Source organism: Eschrichtius robustus, chromosome X (genome assembly GCF_028021215.1).
Source record: "Eschrichtius robustus isolate mEscRob2 chromosome X, mEscRob2.pri, whole genome shotgun sequence".
Classification (NCBI taxonomy): Eukaryota; Metazoa; Chordata; class Mammalia; order Artiodactyla; family Eschrichtiidae; genus Eschrichtius; species Eschrichtius robustus.
In genome coordinates, this window is record NC_090845.1 from 30,334,166 (window position 1) to 30,354,623 (window position 20,458).

General features: G+C 35.7%; 1 protein-coding gene across 1 annotated transcript in view; it reads right to left on the reverse strand.

Moving 5' to 3' along the window:
• Positions 1-20,458, reverse strand: part of DMD (dystrophin) — a 1,739,631-nt gene that overhangs the window by 1,121,101 nt on the left and 598,072 nt on the right. The window contains exon 41 of the mRNA XM_068533304.1: positions 119-266. Coding sequence (XP_068389405.1) covers positions 119-266 — 148 coding nt within the window. The remainder of the gene's footprint in view (positions 1-118; positions 267-20,458) is intronic.

A 20,458-nucleotide genomic window follows, 5' to 3' on the forward strand; every position in this document is an offset into this window, starting at 1 on the left:
AAGTCAAAAATTATAAATTTCCATCATCCTTCACAACCTGAATTTAAGAAGTTAAGTAGTCGTGATGTTGTGGTGAAGATAAAAAACAATTTGAAAAAAAGAGATCTCAAAAACTTACCTTAAGATACCATTTGTATTTGGCATGTTTCCAACTCTCAGGAACTTGTGTCTTTTTGAGAAAGTGTTCAGCTTCTGTTAGCCATTGATTAAATATCTTCATATCATAATGAAACCGCCGCCATTTTTCAACAGATCTGTCAAATTGCCTAGAATTAAAAAATATGGATCAAGGAAAATAAATGGATTATATGGACCTAGCATATATTTTATTACATTAACAAGGATATTATTTTGATAGTTTCTCACATTTGTATATTTCAATTTCAATTAACATAAATAATTAGTATAGAATACAGGATGAATTAAAATGAAAGGTTGTGATTTTCCCTTTAAAACGGAATACATTTTGTGATTGAAACAAAGATGGAAACAACTATCATGGAGTATTAGTGTTTTTTTCCCATGAGAATAGTTAATTTTTAATAAAATTTCAGGAATTAAAAAAATACATTAACATCTAATAAATTAAGTATTTTGAAGCTAGATACTAAAAGTCAAAATATTTTTTGGATCAAAATAAAATTATCTTATTAAACTCTATCAATTTCAGTCATATCTTGACCTAAAAGCGTCTATTCATTAAGATCCTCAAGCATTCAGGATGATAGATGTAACTTATACGTAGGCTTACATGCAAAAAATCTACCAACTAACTGATATAGTAGTCTAAAACAGATGATGAGTGTTGTCTTCCTTTATCCTTCCTGTTTCATTGTATCCACTAACATTTTAAATTGGAATGCTGAAGGAATTTAGTGCAAGGTAATATGTTAACATCTCATATGAAAAGAATATTAAGAAGGAAGCATTTGGTCATGTTCTGGTCACAGAAGAGACTGAGGCAGAAATTATATGAGTCAAGGCTTTATGTTTACCCTGAGACAGTGGCACATAACAATCACTTGTGGCATTTAAAAAAAAAAACAGCAATAAAACACTGATTTTGGGTCCCCAATCTAGACCAATTAAATCAGTATCTTTGGAGGTGGGATCCTTACACTGGTATTTTTAAAAGCACCCAGATGATTCTAATGTACGGTCAAGGTGAAAAATATTGTATATTGTTAAGTTTTGAAGTTTTATGGGGTTCATGATCTACTGGGTCTCCCCATCCAAACAGGCATTTGCCAGCACGAAAAAAAAGCCATCCTGAAGATTCCTGGCTGTGGAGCTGCCTCACAATACAATAGTCTGTCAAACTTCTCTGAGTCCTACTCTTAAGATGCAATGGTTATAGTTTTGAATACCTTGAGGATCTTCTCAGATCTCTACCTCCATTTAGGAACTTTAAATAATTTTAGAACCCAAATAATGCCACAATTCCCTACTGTTTTACTGGGAAAGGAATGGAATTCACATTTATTAAACATTTACTATGAACCAGTCCCTAGGCTCTGTGCTTTCACGTATCCCATTCCACTGACTCCTACAAAACCCCCTGCAACATAACAGTTATTACTTCCATTTCCCACTGGAGAAAACTGAGATGCTGAGTAAGTTACCAAAAGATAAATAGACATTAAATGGAAGAGAGGGAATTCTAACTCAGATCTCTCTGGTTTCAGTGGTGTCTTTTACCACTTTACATTAAATTTGCTGGGATTTCCTTTTTTCAAGATGAATTTTCACCAAGTTAAACAATTCAACGTGATAGTTGTAGGCCTCTTTTTCCTATTTTCTCTTCTTTATTTTCTTCCAATATTTAATTATATATCTACATGTACATTGCATTCTATCAGATATTGCATTTAATGATTAACTGTATTTTCACCTTAAAAATATCTAACACAGACAGTATTTTGGTAGCATAAAAAAGGCAGCCAATGATAGCCAAAAGAGGCAGTCTCTATAGCTAGCTTATAAAAAAGAATTCTACCTTTAATAAATAATGGCATTCTAGAGTTGATCAAATATGATATATCCATGAGCCACAAAATTATCTTGGAAATGTTTGCATATTTAATAATAATTTTGTTTTCATATGTTTTCAGTGCTAATACACAAAACATGACTTAAGAATACATCATAAGAATTTATTCCCTTTAAAAAAGAATTGTACATTTTATATGTCTTACAGGCACTTGAATCACTGGAGTCAAAGAGTTGTTAAATGAGAATCTAAAACACAATGAATCATAGTTGGCATTGTTCCATCTTAGTGAGATTGTAGTTGATTTTAGTTTTCATTATATGTATTTTTATGTTGTCAAGTTTTTCTGCAATGTGCATTTCATACTTTGAATATTCAGAAAAAGTTATTAAAATTTGTTTATTTATTTATTTTAAATTGAACTATATAGTTGATTTACAATATTATATTAGTTTCAGGTATACAACCCAGTGATTCAATATTTTTGTAGACTATACTCCATTCAAAGTTATGGCTGTATTTTAAATAATGGCCATATTCCCTGTACTGTACAATATACCCTTGTTACTTATTTATTTTATACATAGTAGTGTCTCTTAATCCCATACTCTTATTTTGCCTCTCCCTTTTCCTTTCCCCACTGGTAACCACTAGTTTATTCTCTGAATCTGTGATCCTCTTTCTGTTTCATTATATACATTCTTTTATTTTCTTAGATTCCACATATAAGAGATAACAGAGTGATAACATAGATAACATCTTTCTCTGTCTGACTTATTTCACTAAGCATCATACTTTTTAAAAGGCAGTCTCACACACAGACAACTAACATCTCCAACTATCTTCCTGCCACCATAGTTTGGGAAACAGGCAGAGGCTAACCAGACCACAGAGGAGTCGTCATTTGGTCATAATTTACCATCCCACCTTTGTAGCAGTCATCAGTCCCCTTCTTACTTTTCTTTTTTCCCAACCCAATCACCAGATTTACCCTCTTGCCAACCCTTTTAGCTACTGGGAGGTGACTGTTTCTCCAACATCTGTGCTATAAATACTCTTCATTCCAGGCTGCTGCAGATGTGTCCCTACACCACTCACTGCACTGGCAATTACCATCTTCCACCAGATTCCACAAAGCCTCCTCCCATCCAATCCCTCGTCTTCTTCACAGTTTATCTATCCTCTAAATTCTCCATGAGAAGAAAACCATCAGCGCCCATACAATTGATCATGGTACCCCTTAGTTCTGCAAGACAAAGTTGGAGATAGGAAGAGAAGGGAAACAGTCTGAGAGCTCAGGCTTCTCTACTTACATCTGTGTTCCAGGCCCACAAAAACGAGACAGGATGGAGTTACCAGCCAGAAAGGACTCTCTGCAGTGCCCCCATGCCCTGCTACTGTCTCAGGATTTCGTGACTTTGCACATTAGTCCAATATTCCTGAAATGTCCTCCTTCCCTTTGCTCCCTTTTCCCCAGCTCCTGCAATCTGAACCTTTTCATACTTAAAGACTTGATCTGAACTACTTATAATGTCACTTTATAAATATCTAAATATAGAATATTCACTAGAGTCTGCAACTGCTAAAACTTCGAAAACTGTAAAGCTGATTTAATTTTATTATTAAAATTAATGTTAAAATAAGTAACTCTATTCAAACAAAATATTAAATAAAAGCATGCACTTTACATGTGATGACATTTAATGTGAGTAATAATATTTTAAATTCCATTTCAAGCATCACGTAAAAATCTTAAATATACTTTCCAGCATTTTAATACGCATTGTTAACAGCCAAGTCTAAATCTATTCTTGAATTTACTATGTAAAGTTTCATTTTTTATCATGACTACTTATAAACTTAAAACTCTTTCCCACCAAGGAACATTCCAAATGAATAGATATAAATTTTGCTAGTTTTGCAATGTTACATTTATAAATTTAATCTCTAATCACTCACTATGCTCCCTAAATTCCTCTCATTCCATTAACTGGATGGTCCATGACTGAGGAAAAAGGCAGCAACAACCAGAAACACATAGAGATGTTAAAAATAGCATTCAGGGAAAGAAATATTAGTTTTACCCTCTGTATTATTACAAGGGGAAAAAAAAAGTTGCTGCCTTTTTTCCTGGCAGTAAGAGGAAATGTAGACCCAACTAAATAAAAAACAAAAAAAATGTCAGTATAAACATATGGATAATAAATCAAGTGATTTTAAAATTTTGCAAATATTAAAATCCTCATTCACTATGCAAGCAGTATTTAAAATTACACTGCTGCTTCATTTATGTGCAGCATAACTTATTTCCTGCTGTTCTAAATCAAGTTAGTCAGATTATTCTCGAGCATAAATTACATTTAGGGAATAATTTAGGAACTTTGGGACATACTTTAACACTTTTGGGCCATTAAGGTGATGCTCAATTCCATGAAATAAATTTAAATAAATAACACCCTAGTAGCCTTCTGACATATCCATTGTGGCTTTATACTTAAGGTCTGCAAACTCAGCACTGGGCTGCTGAGTATTTCCTTCTACTTATTTCATCTTTGATTAGGTGAGTGGGAGGGCTCTGGGCGAAAGTCTCATGGTCCAAACTATAGCAGCTGATAAATAAAAGTTAAATTCGTCATTTGCCTCAAATCATAGTACCTAACTCACCTTCCCACACCCGCACTCCCCGATCCCTGTTTCCCCAGTAATCAAATTATTTAATAAAACCTAAGTATACTAGCAGTACTGAAGTATTTCCTACAGAACGTGGCTCACTCTGGGGAACTCTTCCATGGCTTCAACTTTCCTCACCCCTCTCGTACCCCTTTTAAATCTTACTCCTAAGATTTCTAGACAAAAGTCAGTTCTCTCATGCCTAATTTATATACTGAGCCTAGATCCATGCATGTATAATTAGACTCCACTCCAGTTGGCTGTCTCACTGCAACCACTCACTGGACACAGGCTTATACCTGAAACCATGACCTTGCCTCCTCACACAGGTAGAGCACAGTGGTCAGATTGCCTAGGGTGGAATCATGGCTCCACCATCTACTTTGTGGCCTTGGGCAAGTAAGTGACCTCTCTGAAAAGTTATTATAAAAGTAGTATCTCCCTCCTAAGGCTAATTTTGAGGGTTACATATATGAATGTATTTAAATTTCTTAGAACAGTAATTGGTAGGGTTCAACAAATATGAGCAGTAGTTTTTGTTATTATTATTCTGTCTCTATTTGCTTAGGTTTTCAAATGCAAATCAAATCACCAGTATAGAATCCAAGCCATGTCATTGTCTCTCTGGTGGGGAATCAGACGTATAAGAAACAAGTTCATTTTCAGGATTTAAATTAATTAAATAGATGATGGAATTAGCTTGTTTACAGAAGCTGAATCACTACTCCAGCATAGAATCCATGGTTGACCATGCCTGGCTCTGACCACCCTATATATATATTTGTTTTTTAAACACCTTTTATTGTGAAATATAACTAATAAACAGAAGAATCTATACAATACCATGTTACCATAACCCAAGACAAAAAATTTTTTTAAAATCTCCAGCAGTCAGAAATCCCTCTTGAACCCCCTCCCAATCATTATCCCCTCTTTCTCCCACAATATAACCTCCATCCTAACTTTCGTGGTAATCATTTCCTTAGAAGTTTGTAATTTAAATATGCATTTCTAACAGTAGAGTTTGGCTGTTGTATGTTTTTGAACTCCTTATATATGGAACCATATAATATGTATTTTTTGGTATGATGGTTCATTTGCACAATACTATACACTTAAGATTAATCCATCTTTTTGCTTATATATTGCTGTATAATATTCCACTGTGTGATTTTCTTTTTTAACTGTTAATAAATATCTAGTTGTTTCTAGTTTGGGGCTACTATGATGCCACTATAGGCATTCCTATAACTGTCTCCTGGAATGTGTACACAAGCATTTCTGTAGAGTATATACCTAGGAGTGAAACTGATGGGCCATCAGTCATGCATGCACATCTCTAATATTACCAGTTAGTGCCAAATCATTTTTACCCCTAGTTGTAGTAGTGAATGAAAGTTTATACTCTTATTTACAATTTATAGTCCAAGTAGCAGTGTATGAGAATTCCAGTTGTTCCATATTCTCACCACCATGTGGTACTATCAGACTTTTAAATTTCAACTATTCTGGGTGGTATATAGTGATATCTTATTTTAGTTTTAATTTGCAAGTTCCTGACTACTAATGGGGCTGACAAAATCGTTCCATGTTTATTGGCCATTTGTATTTCTTATTTTGTGAAGATGACAAAAGTCTTGGTGTTATTGTGAAACATAACACACAGTTGTTATTTACTACAAAGTGATCATTCTATGAACACCATCCAGATCAAGATAGAAAACATTGTCAGCAGCCCAGAAGCCCTCTTTGTGCCCCTTCTCACATTTCAAGAACTTCTCCCAATTTTCTACCAGATAGTCTGCTCTTAAAGATTTACAGGAATTCTTCATGATTATGGATATACACATTATATTATTTATATGTGTGTTCCAAATATTTTATCCCACTCTGTGACTTTCATTTTCACTCTCTCAATGTCGTCTTTTGATGTACAGAAGTTATTAACATACAATATAGTCCAGTTTATTATTTTATGATTAGTGCTTTATACACCTCTTTAAGAAATCTTCCATTACCCAATATTCATTTACAAATACGCCTTTACTTTGTTATAAAAGTTTTATTAATTTGCTTTTTCCCATTCATATCTATAATCCTCCAGTATTATATTTTTGTGTATAGTGTGAAATAGAATGTATATATATATTTTTCGCAGCAAGACATTCTGTTTTAATTTTTAAGGCAAGGCATACAAACAGAACAAAATAATGCTGTACAGTGGAAAAATAAAAGTATGTGCTGTGAAAAATAAGCCTCTGTCCCACTTCAGACACCCCCCAACTCTGCTAGTTATTCTCTCATTGTAACTAAAACTTTTATAATTTGAAATATTTATAGAGCTGGGCAAAGAAATAAACAAATACAGTGTTTTAAAGTGAGCTTTCTCATTCAGTTTTATTGTTTTCAATAGATCCATTGCTAGCATTTTTACAGCTCTGGATTGACATTTTATTTTGTAACACCCAGTTTATTTCATCTTTATTCCTCTCTAGGTTGTGAGTCTGATTCTCAGGCTTCACCAGTTTGGAGTGGTTCTTTGATTTTGTTTCTCACAGTGGTTATAATACTGGAGTTTAGGAACTCGTTCTCAGGCCTCTATTCCCTCTCTCCACTGCTAAATTCTACACATTTTGTTTCCCCTGTACCTCATAAGTTTCCATTTATTGCCACATGAACAAACAGAAAAGACAGACCTTATTTGAACTGTATTACAGACTTACAGACATCAACACTTAATGTGACCCCTTTCCAATTACAGGGGACTCTTTTGCCATGTTTAAAGGAGACAGGGATATTTTTCCCTCAAAAAACAAAACAAAACAAAAAAACCTAGTTCACCTAGTTATTACAGGTGAACCTTTTGGGTTTGGATTTCCTGTCTGGACATTTCCCTATACAATCTCATTCACTCTTAAAGGTTCAAGTAACATCTACAGCAGGGGTTGGCAAACTTTATCTATAAAGTGATTGAAAAAAATATTTTAGGCCTTGTTGGCCATGCAATCTTTTTAACAGCTACTCAGCTTTGCCATTGTAGCTCAACATCAGCCATAGACTGAATAAAAGCAAATGAGTTTGGCTAGATCCCAATAAAACTCTATTTACAAAAACAGGTGTTGGGCCAGATTTGGCCCAGGGGCTGTACTTTACCTACCCATCATCTATAAACTGATTACCACATAGCCCCAGGTTCTAGCCCTCACCTGAGCTCTATAACTAGCTGTTTTTTGTACTATCCTCACCAGAACATTGTATGTGAACCTCAAGCATGACATGTTTACAATCCCTTATTTTCTCCTCTAAGTCTTATAATTTTAGTTAAGGATTTCCAAGCTCGAAATCTTGAGGTCACTCTTTACTCCTCCCTTTCTTTCTCACCATGCTTGCCTCTATATCTATCTCATCAATTCTAAACCAGAAATGAGTCTTCAATTTGGCTTCTTCCCTCCAGCCCCACTTCCATAGCCTTTCTTGAAATCCCCTAATAACTTTTTCTCGCAATATCCTAACTAATTTCTCCCTATAGTCAGTTTCTGAGCACTCTCTAACCTATGTCTACACCGCCATCCCTTCTTCCTCTTTGGTTCCAACATGTACGTTCACAGACATTCACATAGCCCACAATGTATATATTACACTTTCAAACACCGAATATCTCAAAAACTTCCATAACAATCCACCCCCCCCCCACTTTTACTCTGGGCCTTTTGCTATATCTTAGAATGCCACACCTCTGCAATGTCACTTTATTCTGTGAGGCCTGTCTCTCCTGAAATTAGTTACTTCCTCAGACAAACTCCCCTCACTGTGCAAAAACCTCTATTAACATACTACTTCATGTTCTAACTATGTATTTACAGAGCTGTCTTTCCCAGCAGACTATGAGCCTTTTAGAGAAAGGAATACACCTCATTCACCTTTGAATTCCTAGTACTAAGCAAAGTTCCTGGCACAGGATAAGTGTTTAATACATTTTTAAAATGAATGAATGAACGAATAAAAGAGTTCATGAGTAATTTCCATGGGCTCCTTACATGTTCCATTTAGGAGCCATGAAGGCTTGGGTATATCACTTTACCTCTTTGAATCCAGGTGTCTCATGAATAAAGCCAGGATAATATTGCCTACATTACACAGCATTTTGATGAGAATGAATGTATGCTGTAAGCTATAGATAGCAATAACATTTTAGTGCTATTGTTGTTAATAAAAGCCTTTAGTAATCTGCACATTTTATAACATTGACACAGAATTTAGAATTTAAAAATATCTTAGCCTATATCAGAAATCATTTTCCAAATAGGTAAATATGTTCTCAGTGAATTGTAGATCTTAATAATAGAAAATAGAAAATAACTTTTAAATATAAATAATTTAGCTCAACACCATCCTAAAAAAATAATACACTTTATACAAACTTGCCGACATCTAATTTAAGTATGAGGATGAATACTTACTTAAGAACTATGACTCTTTAATGGGAATGTTTCAAATAAAATAATATTGATAAAATTCACCTTACATCAAAGAACTCAATAGTGTTACCTTAAAAATAATGATAAAGTTAGATCGATGCTGACGACATTATTTGTAAAGGCTCACAAACACTTTACACCTAAAAATATTTCAAGAAATCTTAAAAGTCTTTAGACTTCTAAAGTGTTGGGTTTTTAAAAAATTTTGCTGATCTCTAATTGGGCACACATATCTGGATAGGATCTAAAATCCGTATTGTAGTAGTTTCTTTTTCCTACAAGTAGGCAGATTTGTGGAAAAGGAGGTTAAAATAGAAAAGTCTCATGGAAAACCTTGAGTCATCTTAAATAAGGACTTTCTGAATTGTAAGTACACACAATATCACACATACACACTCATATATATATATATATATATATACATATAAATATATATATATATATATACATATAAATATATATATATATATGTATATATATGTATTCACCAAAATCAAGAACTTGACCTAAGTGGATATTAGGAGTTTGGGGGACCTCGATTAAGCATATTATTTTGGCTTAGGAAGAGACACCCTAAACATCCCTGAGATAAATTTAGAAGTACCCAAATAGGTAGGGGTCCACATCTTCACCTACACTTGACATCTGATTACTTAATTAGTTAATTATAAAAAGAAAAGGATTTCTCAGGGTATATGCCCAGTAGTGGGATTGCTGGGTCGTCTGGTAGTTCTATTTTTAGTTTTTTAAGGAACCTCCATACTGTTCTCCATAGTGGCTGTATCAGTTTACATTCCCACCAACAGGGCAAGAGGGTTCCCTTTTCTCCACACCCTCTCCAGCATTTATTATTTCTAGATTTTTCATGATGGCCATTCTGCCCGGTGTGAGGTGATACCTCATTGTAGCTTTGACTTGCATTTCTCTAATGATTAGTGATGTTGAGCATCCTTTCATGTGTTTGTTGGCAATCTGTATATCTTCTTTGGAGAAATGTCTATTTAGGTCTTCTGCCCATTTTTGGATTGGGTTGTTTGTTTTCTTGATATTGAGCTGCATGAGCTGCTCGTATATTTTGGAGATTAATCCTCTGTCAGTTGCTTCATTTGCAAATATTTTCTCCCATTCTGAGGGTTGTCTTTTCGTCTTGTTTATGGTTTCCTTTGCTGTGCTTGTTATGGTTTCCTTTGCTGTGTTATGGTTTCCTTTGCTTTGAAGTTTCATTAGGTCCCATTTGTTTATTTTTGTTTTTATCCCACTACGGGTCATATACCCTGAGAAAACCATAATTCAAAAAGAGTCATGTATCGCAATGTGCACTGCAGCACTGTTTAAAACAGCCAGGACACGGAAGCAACCTAAGTGTCCATTGACAGATGAATGGATAAATAAAATGTGGCACATATATACAATGGAATATCACTCAGCCATAAAAAGAAACGAAATTGAGTTATCTGTAGTGAGGTGGATGGACCTAGAGTCTGTCCTACAGAGTGAAGTAAGTCAGAAAGAGAAAAACAAATACCAAATACTAACACACATATATGGAATCTAAAAAAAAAAAAAGAAATGGTTCTGAAGAAGCTAGGGGCAGGGCAGGAATAAAGACGCAGACGTAGAGAATGGACTTGAAGACACGGGGAGGGGGAAGGGTAAGCTGGGACGAAGTGAGAGTGGCATGGACATATATACACTACCAAATGTAAAATAGATAGCTAGTGGGAAGCAGCCGCATAGCACAGGGAGATCAGCTCGGTGCCTTGTGGCCACCTAGAGGGGTAGGATAGTGAGGGTGGGAGGGAGGGAGACGCAAGAGGGAGGAGATATGGGGATATATGTATATGTATAGCTGATTCACTTTGTTATAAAGCAGAAACTAACACACCATTGTAAAGCAATTATACTCCAATAAAGACGTTAAAAAAAAGAAAAAGAAAAGGGTCTCTGATATTACTAATGTCTGTGGTATTCTACAAATCTCCTTTGTCTTTCTCTTTTACAAACATCTTTGCTGTAGTCCGAAGTCCCAGCAGGCCAATGACTGTGTAAAGGCTGCAGTATTTGACAGTTCTGTCATGTTGGAAAAATATTCAGGGTATGCTATTCCTGCACTGCTTGTGAAAAAAAACAATGTAGGATTATGCTAATATTAACCTAAAAATTATGCAATTTCAAGGTCTTGATTTGGAACAATTAGCACCCTGTAAAAATACTCAAAGTAGTAAAAATAGTTTGCTATTAGTGAGCTGCAATGTTACCTTTAACATTAGGATATTTTGGAAAAATTAACTACAGAAACTGATTCAGCAGTCTAAATAAAATAATCTAAATTTCTTAAAAAGTTTAAGGTAAAATTCTTTTTGAGGACCTGATATATTCATGGATCTCCTTTACAAAATGTGAGCATTTAATTTAAATTTACACATCTTTAGAATATAGTCTCACATTCTGTATGAAGACATAGTTTCAATTTAAAACAGGCCATAGCATGGGCATATATACACTACCAAACATAAAATAGATAGCTAGTGGGAAGCAGCCACATAGCACAGGGAGATCAGCTGGGTGCTTTGTGACCCCCTCGAGGGGTGGGATAGGAAGGGTGGGAGGGAGGACGACGCAAGAGGGAGGGGATATGGGGATATATGTATATGTATAGCTGATTCACTTTGTTATACAGCAGAAACTAACACACCTTTGTAAAGCAATTATACCCCCAATAAAAATTAAAAAAACAAAACAAAAAAAACCCCAAACAAAATAAATAAATAAAACAGGCCATAGGGGACTTCCTTGGTGGTCCAGTGGTTAAGACTCTGTGCTTCCACTGCACAGGGTGCAGGTTCAATCCCTGGTCAGGGAGCTAAGATCTTGCATGCCCACGTGGCATGGCCAAAAATAAAATAATAATAATAATAATAAAAAAACAGGCCATAAAACAAGGAAGCTGTGCAGCTTATGAAGTTTGAAGACAGGTAAACATGGGTTTGATATTCTGCTTTATTGCTTAATAGTGCTTTTGTAAAGTTCAGCAGGAGATTTAATTTGCTAGTTTTATAACTCTCATTTGTGAAATAGGCATGATAATATCTATTTCACAAAACTGTTATGAGGATTAGGAATAATATAGTAAAGTTTGTTAAGCACACAGTAAGTGCTCACTCAATGTTGGCAATAACAATAGTCATAATATCCAGATGTATATAAATATGAATATATAAATATTATATATATAAATAACCATGTGATATAAATGTAATTGCCATACTCATAAAATATTATTAAAATTTCAAATATATATATGATCATTTTCTTTTCAATATATAACTATAAATGAAGAAAATATGTATGACTCCTTCTGTACATTTCCTCATTCACACACAAAAGGAGAATGATATCTTCAGGTAGATCTAGTGTTCTTGTCGTTTAAGACTCAGACATTTCACTATGTGTAAAATGATTTTATTGCTGTTATAATTGAGCAAACCTAAACTACTATAGCACATGGAGTCATCTGTCTTTCCTGGTTTCTTTCTAAATGAGGGAGGGACAGTGCCCTTGATTTGGCTACAAAATTAACCTCAATTGTTTTCTGCTAAGGCAGAATGAGAGGGGGAAAAAAAAAAGGTGAACATATTTTGATCTTCAGGGCAAATAATACATTTAGGTGTCATTATCTTCTCAAAAGTATTAAAACACAAATTCCAAATATGCAGGGTAAGATCAAAAAAGAGAAAAGTATGACATTTTCCTTCTTAGGCTACCAAAATGTTCATTTCCTCCATAGGCTGTTACAGCAAATCAAAATATACCACTTGAGATCAGCTTATAAAAGTGTCTCTTTTTTACATGGGCACTCATTTCTTTCAACCATTATTAAAAATAAAGAGTAAGATTACTGTATATCTTAGAATATATTTGGCATGAGAGCACAATAACACAAATATAAAAATAAAATTGAAACAATTAACTTTTCACTTAGCTTGATTCTACATGGGCTTATACAGTTTCGCCGGGACTATTACCTTCCACAAGGCTGCTTTTCCTATTAAGGTAGTTATAATTAACGAGAGCCCACACACACATAATGGTTATCATCTACCACATTAATGAACATATACAAGCTATTATTTTTCCTAATGTTTACTACATTTCATTTTTTTTAACATCTTTATTGGAGTATAATTGCTTTACAATAGTGTGTTAGTTTCTGCTGTATAACAAAGTGAATCAGCTATACATATACATATATCCCCATATCTCCTCCCTCTTGCGTCTCCCTCCCATCCTCCCTATCCCACCCCTCTAGGCGGACACAAAGCACCGAGCTGATCTCCTTGTGCCATATGGCTACTTCCCACCAGCTAGTTATTTTACATTTGGTAGTGTATATATGTCTATGCCACGCTCTCACTTCGTCCCAGCTTACCCTTCCCCCTCCCCGTGTCCTCAAGTCCATTCTCTATGTCTGCATCTTTACTGTATGTTAACACATGTATACAGAATACATTTCACCTTATTAGAACCAATCTCAAAGTTTACGTAATTTAAAAAGTTAACAGTGGCATTTATAATTGTCAGTTCATTCTAAAATAATTTTCCAGGGCTTCCCTGGTGGCGCAGTGGTTAAGAATCTGCCTGCCAATGCAGGGGACACGGGTTCGAGCCCTGGTCTGGGAAGATCCCACATGCCGCAGAGCGGCTAAGCCCGTGCACCACAACTACTGAGCCTGCGCTCTAGAGCTCACGAGCCACAACTATTGAAGCCCGCGCGCGTAGAGCTGGTGCTCAGCAACAAGAGAAGCCACCGCAATGAGAAGCCTGCGCACTGCAATGAAGAGTAGCCCCCGCTCACCGCAACTAGAGAAAGCCCACACGCAGCAACTAAGACCCAACACAACCAAAAATAAATAAAATAAAATAAATAAATTTATAAAAAAATAAAATAAAATAATTTTCCAAACAAAGAAAAAATATTCCCATTTTACCACTGTAAGTTGGGCTTCAAACATGCAGAAATAGTACAATAGAAAAAGAACAAATTTAGAAGAGCCAAGTGGAGTTAACAGAGAATTAGTGTTCAAATTACACCAGACTAACATTTCAATTAGAAATAGCAAGGAGAAAATATCTAGGCTATCAGAGGTTGTAAGCAGTAAAGAAAATAAGAACCATGACCTATTTTGCTGGGAGTTGTATCCATAAGTCAAAGGGAAAGTGCCCAAAGGACTTTCTTATAAAGTTAGATAAGCAGTAATTAATTTCAAGGCAGATTTCTGGTTATGTATGTGTGTGTATATACATACATATATAACATACATATATGTATACATTTTATATAGACAAACATATGACAAATAAATATGCCAGGGGTACCTTATTAGGAATATGACTGTGATGCTCATTTTAGTTGAGTCCGCTGATCCCATGCACATGTGGTGGACTCCCCCACTCCTACTCCCCAGGATGGATGTCCTATGGGAGCAGACCAGTTCCAGCACAGCATCATGTAGGTAGGACACCTTTGCTTCAAATTCACTGAACTAAAATCTGACCCAACCCTAGCAAGTATAACTCAAGGAAACTTTCATCATATCTGACTTACTAAGTTATGAATATCATCATAAAAATCAAGCTCCTTTTGCTATTTCACATTCCATCTTATTAAAGGCACAAGTGTATGAGGAAAATATTCTTGGCATAAAACTACTATATGCATTAAATTTTTTCTTTCCTACACCTGAAGGCACATGTCTAAACCTGTAGGGGTTACTTTATTATTTAATTAGAGAAGATTCTTTTCTATCATTTTAGGAGTTTCATCTGAAATTTGATTAACATCAGTATATGCTGTGCTCTCAAGCGAGTAAATATAGTTTGTGCAGAAAGAGGAAAGAGTAGAAGCAAAATTTTTTTTTAAAATTTAATACATGTAAAGAAACAGAACTTCTAAGAAATAAAATATCCATGTTCACAGCCCACAGCCCATAAACGCACATGACGTATAGTATTTGCCTGTTTTATTTAACCATTAATTCATTCCTTTAATAAACATTTATTGAATGCTTAGTATTGGAGTTGTCAGAATGTTCAACTCAGGGGGTATTAAAGATGAAAAAAGATACTATCCCTGCCAATGAGAAACTCCCAGTTTAACGTGTGTATTAACTATTTTAATGAGGACATGTGCCAAAATTGTAACATATAAAGTACTTGCCCAGTGCACATCTCCTTGCCTTTCCGTTTCAAAGTACACTGGCTCAACTGTGAAATGCCAACACTTAGATTTCTCTACCTGAGGACTCCCTCTGGCTGCAGAAGTCTGCTTTGCCCACTTATATGGCAAGACAAAACTGCTCAGGAATTAACACCCCTGGAAGCAGCTCCGCAACAATAACTGATGGGAACTGATGTATAAATACCCCCAGCTCATCTGGCACCCTCAAGTGGGATAACTCTGAGGTATATCTTTTACACTGTCTCTCAAAGTTTCCTCATGGGGATTAAGCTCCAGAAACCCAAAGTGTTAACTGAGTTGAAAACACACCTTTTACTGGCTTCCTTCCGGTTCCTGTCTCACTTCCCTGAGATGTTCCCTGTACCTCCCAAATAACCTACTTGGACTGGAGTTCTTTCCTCAGCATCAGCTTTTGGGGGAATCCAAATGAAGACAAAGGACAATGCCAGCATAAAGGAGAATTCTATCCCATAGGATTATGAGAGTAAAAGGGAGAAAGTTGTTAGGGGAGGCATCACAGTAGACTGGGGTCTAGAAGGGTGAGCAGAGGTATCTCAGAGAAAGAGGGAAGGGCATTATATGAAGCAGAGCCTGCATATGTGAAGGCTTAGACTAGTGGTTCTAAAATTAACATCACCGGCCTAGAGGGTTTCTTAAAACACAGATTGCTGAGCCTTACCTTCAGAGTTTCTAATATCAAAGGCCTAAGAATTTTTATTTCTAACAAGTTCCCAGGTGATACTGATGCTGCTAGTTTGGGAACCACTGGCATGAAGGGAATGGCCAAATGACAGGTGGGCAAGAGGGCCTGGATTAAGATTATGAAGACTGATGAATGTACTGTGACCTAAACTTTTTTTTTTGGGGGGGGGGGGGTTCATTATGGCTAAAATTTTTATTGCAAAGAAAAGCATATGAAACAAAACTACTAAATAATTGTAGATTTGTGTAATACAATAAATGACAAAATCCTTGGAGAGAGAACATACAGAATATTTTTTATATAGATCCCGACAGGATTTCTCAGGCTATATTTTCTGCCCAAATTTCGCATATATGTAAAATATAATCCCTATTTCCCACTAACGCTATGACTATTAGTTTGGCAGCTTCATGTTTCTCACAGGCTATGGGCATGGGCCACAGCATAACTGGCTGGTCCAACAACCAGCCAGCAGAGCCAGCAGCACGGAAGACATGCACGACCACAGGAAGCAGAAGGCATTAATTGTCTATAGCTGCCCTCCACTGTGAGAGAGTACTGCATTTTTTCCCTGAAAGAGAGGGTTAATTATGTTGGGTCAAGAAAAGAGAGATGGGTTATTACTAGCTGTCTTTCTGTCTTAAACCCGTACAAATGTATCATAAATAGAATGAGACCATAGCAGAAGCTTGAATTCCAATCAGAGTTTTTGTTTGTTTGTTCCTTGGAAAAGGATTCCCTCCATCTACTTAATTAACACATCTATAACTTTACATATTTAATATATTTTATGGGGGTTTTTTGGTGAGAACATTTAAATTTTACTCTCAGCAAATTTCAGTCATACAATACGCTGTTAACAACTATAGTCACCGTGTTATACATTAGATCCTCGGACCTTATTCATCTTACAGCTTAAACTTTGTACCTTTTTTCTAACCTCTCTGTATTTCCATTCCTCAGCTCCAGGCAATCACTTTTCAACACTCTGTTTCTAAGACTTTGACTTTTTTTTTAGATTACATACATAAGTGATACCATGCAGCATTTTTCTTTCTCTGTCTGGCTTATTTCACTTAGTATAACGACCTCAAGGTCTATCTATGTTGTCACAAATGGCAGTATTCCCTTTTTCCCGTTGATGAATAATATTCCTCTGTGTGTGTGTGTGTGTGTGTGTGTGTGTGTGTGTGTGTGTGTGTGTGTATCACGTCCTCTTTATCTATGCACCCACTGAGGGGCATTTAGGTTGTTTCCATATCTTGGCTATTGTAAATAATGCCGCAGTGGAACATAGGAGTACAGCTATGTCTCCGATATCCTGTTTTCATTTCTTTGGATTTATACCCCGAAGTTGGAATGGTGGATCATAACGTAGTTCTATTTTTTAACTTTTTGAGGAACCTCCATACTATTCTCCATAGTGTCTACACCAATTTACATTCCCACCAACACTGAACAAAGTTTCCCTTTTCTCCATATCCTAACACTTGTTATTGCTTGTCTTTTTGATGATGGTCATTCTAACAGGTGTGAGGTAATAGGTTATTGTCATTTTGATGTGCATTTCCCTGATGATCAGTGATGTTGAACATCTTTTCGTGTACATGTTGGCCATTTGTATGCCTGCTTTGGAAAAATGTCTATTCAGTTTCCCTGTCCACTTTTTAACTGGATTGTTTGCTTGCTATTGAGTTGTATAGGTTCTTTATATATTTTGGATATTAACCCCTTATCAGTTATACAATTTGCAAATATTTTCTCCCATTCCATAGGCTACCTTTCTATTTTGTTGATGGTTTCCTTTGCTGTGCAGAAGCTTTTTAGTTCGATGTAGTCCCATTTTTTAATTTTTGCTCTTGTCGCCTTTGTTTTTGGTGTCAAGTCCAAAAAATCATCACCAAATCAATTTCAAGGAGCTTACCCCTTATATTTTCTTCTAGAAGTTTTATGGTTTCAGGTCTTAAATATGTCTTTAATCCATTTTGAGTTGATTTTGGTGTACGGTGTAAGACAGAGGTCAGATTCATTCTTTTGCATGTGGCTGTCTAGTTTCCCAACACCATTTATGGAAGAGACTATCCTTTCCCCATAGTATATTCTTGGCTCTTTTGTAAAAAATTAATTGACTATATATGCATGGGTTTGTTTCTGGGCTCTCTAGTCTATTCCATTGATCTATGTGTCTGTTTTAATGCCAATACAATGCTGGTTTTGATTACTATTGCTTTGCTATATAGTTTGAAGTCAGGAAGTGTGATTCCTCCAGCTTTGCTTTTCTTTCTCAAGATCGCTTTGGCTATTTGGAGTATTTTGTTGCTGCATACAAATTTTATGATTGTTCAATTTCTACGAAAAATTCCATTGGAATTTTGACAGTGGTTGCACTGAATCTATAGATCGCTTCGGGTAGTATGAACATTTTAACAATATTAATTCTTCCAATCCATGAGCACAGAACATTTTTCCATTTATTTGTGTCTTCGATGTTTTTCATCAATATCTTATGGTTTTCAGTGTACAGATCTTTCACTTCCTTGGTTAAATTTATTTCTAAGTACTTTATTCTTTTTGATGCAATTGTAAATGGGATTATTTTCTTAATTTCTCTTTCTGATAGTTCATTGTTCAGCTGATTTTTCTACATTGATTTTGTATCCTGCAACTTTTCGGACTTTATTAGTTTTAACAGTTTTTGTGGTGTCTTTAAAGTTATCTATATATAATATCATGCCATCTATAAAGAGAGACAATTTTACTTCTTCCTTTCAGATTTGGATGCCTTTTTTTTTTTAAACATCTTTATTAGAGTATAATTGCTTTACAATGGTGTGTTAAGTTTCTGCTTTATAACAAAGTGAATCAGCTATACATATACATATATCCCCATATCTCTTCCCTCTTGCGTCTTCCGCCCTCCCACCCTCCCTATCCTACCCCTCTAGGTGGCCACAAAGCAACGAGCTGATCTCCCTGTGCTATGCGGCTGCTTCCCACTAGCTATCTATTTTACATTTGGTAGTGTATATAGGTCCATGCCACTCTCTCACTTTCTCCCACCTTACCCTTCCCCCTCGCTGTGTCCTCAAGTCCATTCTCTACGTCTGTGTCTTCATTCCTGTCTAGCCCCTAGGTTCATCAGAAGTTGTTTTGTTTTGTTTTGTTTTTTACATCCCGTATATATGTGTTAGCATTTGGGATTTGTTTTCCTCTTTCTGAATTACTTCACTCTGTATGACAGACTCTAGGTCCAACCACCTCACTAAAATAACTCAATTTCGTTTCTTTTTATGACTGAGTAATAGTCCATTGTACATATGTGCCACATCTTTTTTATCCATTCATCTGTCGATGGACACTTAGGTTGCTTCCATGGCCTGGTTATTATAAATAGTGCTGCAGTGAACACTGTGGTACATGACTCTTTTTGAGTACCACAGTGTTATGGTTTTCTCAGGGTATATGCCTAGTAGTGGGATTGCTGGGTCATATGGTAGTTCTATTTTTAGTTTTTTTAAGGAACCTCCATACTGTTCTCCATAGTGGCTGTATCAATTTACATTCCCACCAACAGTGAAAGAGGGTTCCGTTTTCTCCACACCCTCTCCAGCATTTACTGTTTGTAGATTTTTTGATGATGGCCATTCTGACTGGTGTGAGGTGATACCTCATTGTAGTTTTGATTTGCATTTCTCTAATGATTAGTGATGTTGAGCATACTTTCATGTGTTGGTTGGCAATCTGTATATCTTCTTTGGAGAAATGTCTACCCAGGTCTTCTGCCCATTTTTGGATTGGGTTGTTTGTGTTTTTGATATTGAGCCGCATGAGCTGCTTGTATATTTTGGAGATTAATCTTTTGTCAGTTGCTTCATTTGCAAATATTTTCTCCCACTCTGAGGGTTGTCTTTTAGTCTTGTTTATGGTCTCCTTGGTTGTGCAAAAGCTTTTAAGTTTCATTAGGTCCCATTTGTTTATTTGTGTTTTTATTTCCATTTCTCTAGGAGATGGGTCAAAAAGGATCTTGCTGTGATTTATGTCATAGAGTGTTCTGCCTATGTTTTCCTCTAAGAGTTTGATAGTGCCTGGCCTTACATTTAGGTCTTTAATCCATTTGGAGTTTATTTTTCTGCATGGTGTTAGGGAGTGTTCTAATTTCAGTCTTTTACTTGTAGCTGTCCAGTTTTCCCAGCACCACTTATTGAAGAGGCTGTCTTTTCTCCATTGTATATTCTTGCCTCCTTTATCAAAGATAAGGTGACCATATGTGCGTGGGTTTATCTCTGGGCTTTCTATCCTGTTCCATTGATCTTTATTTCTGTTTTTGTGCCAGTACCATACTGTCTTGATTACTGTAGCTTTGTAGTATAGTCTGAAGT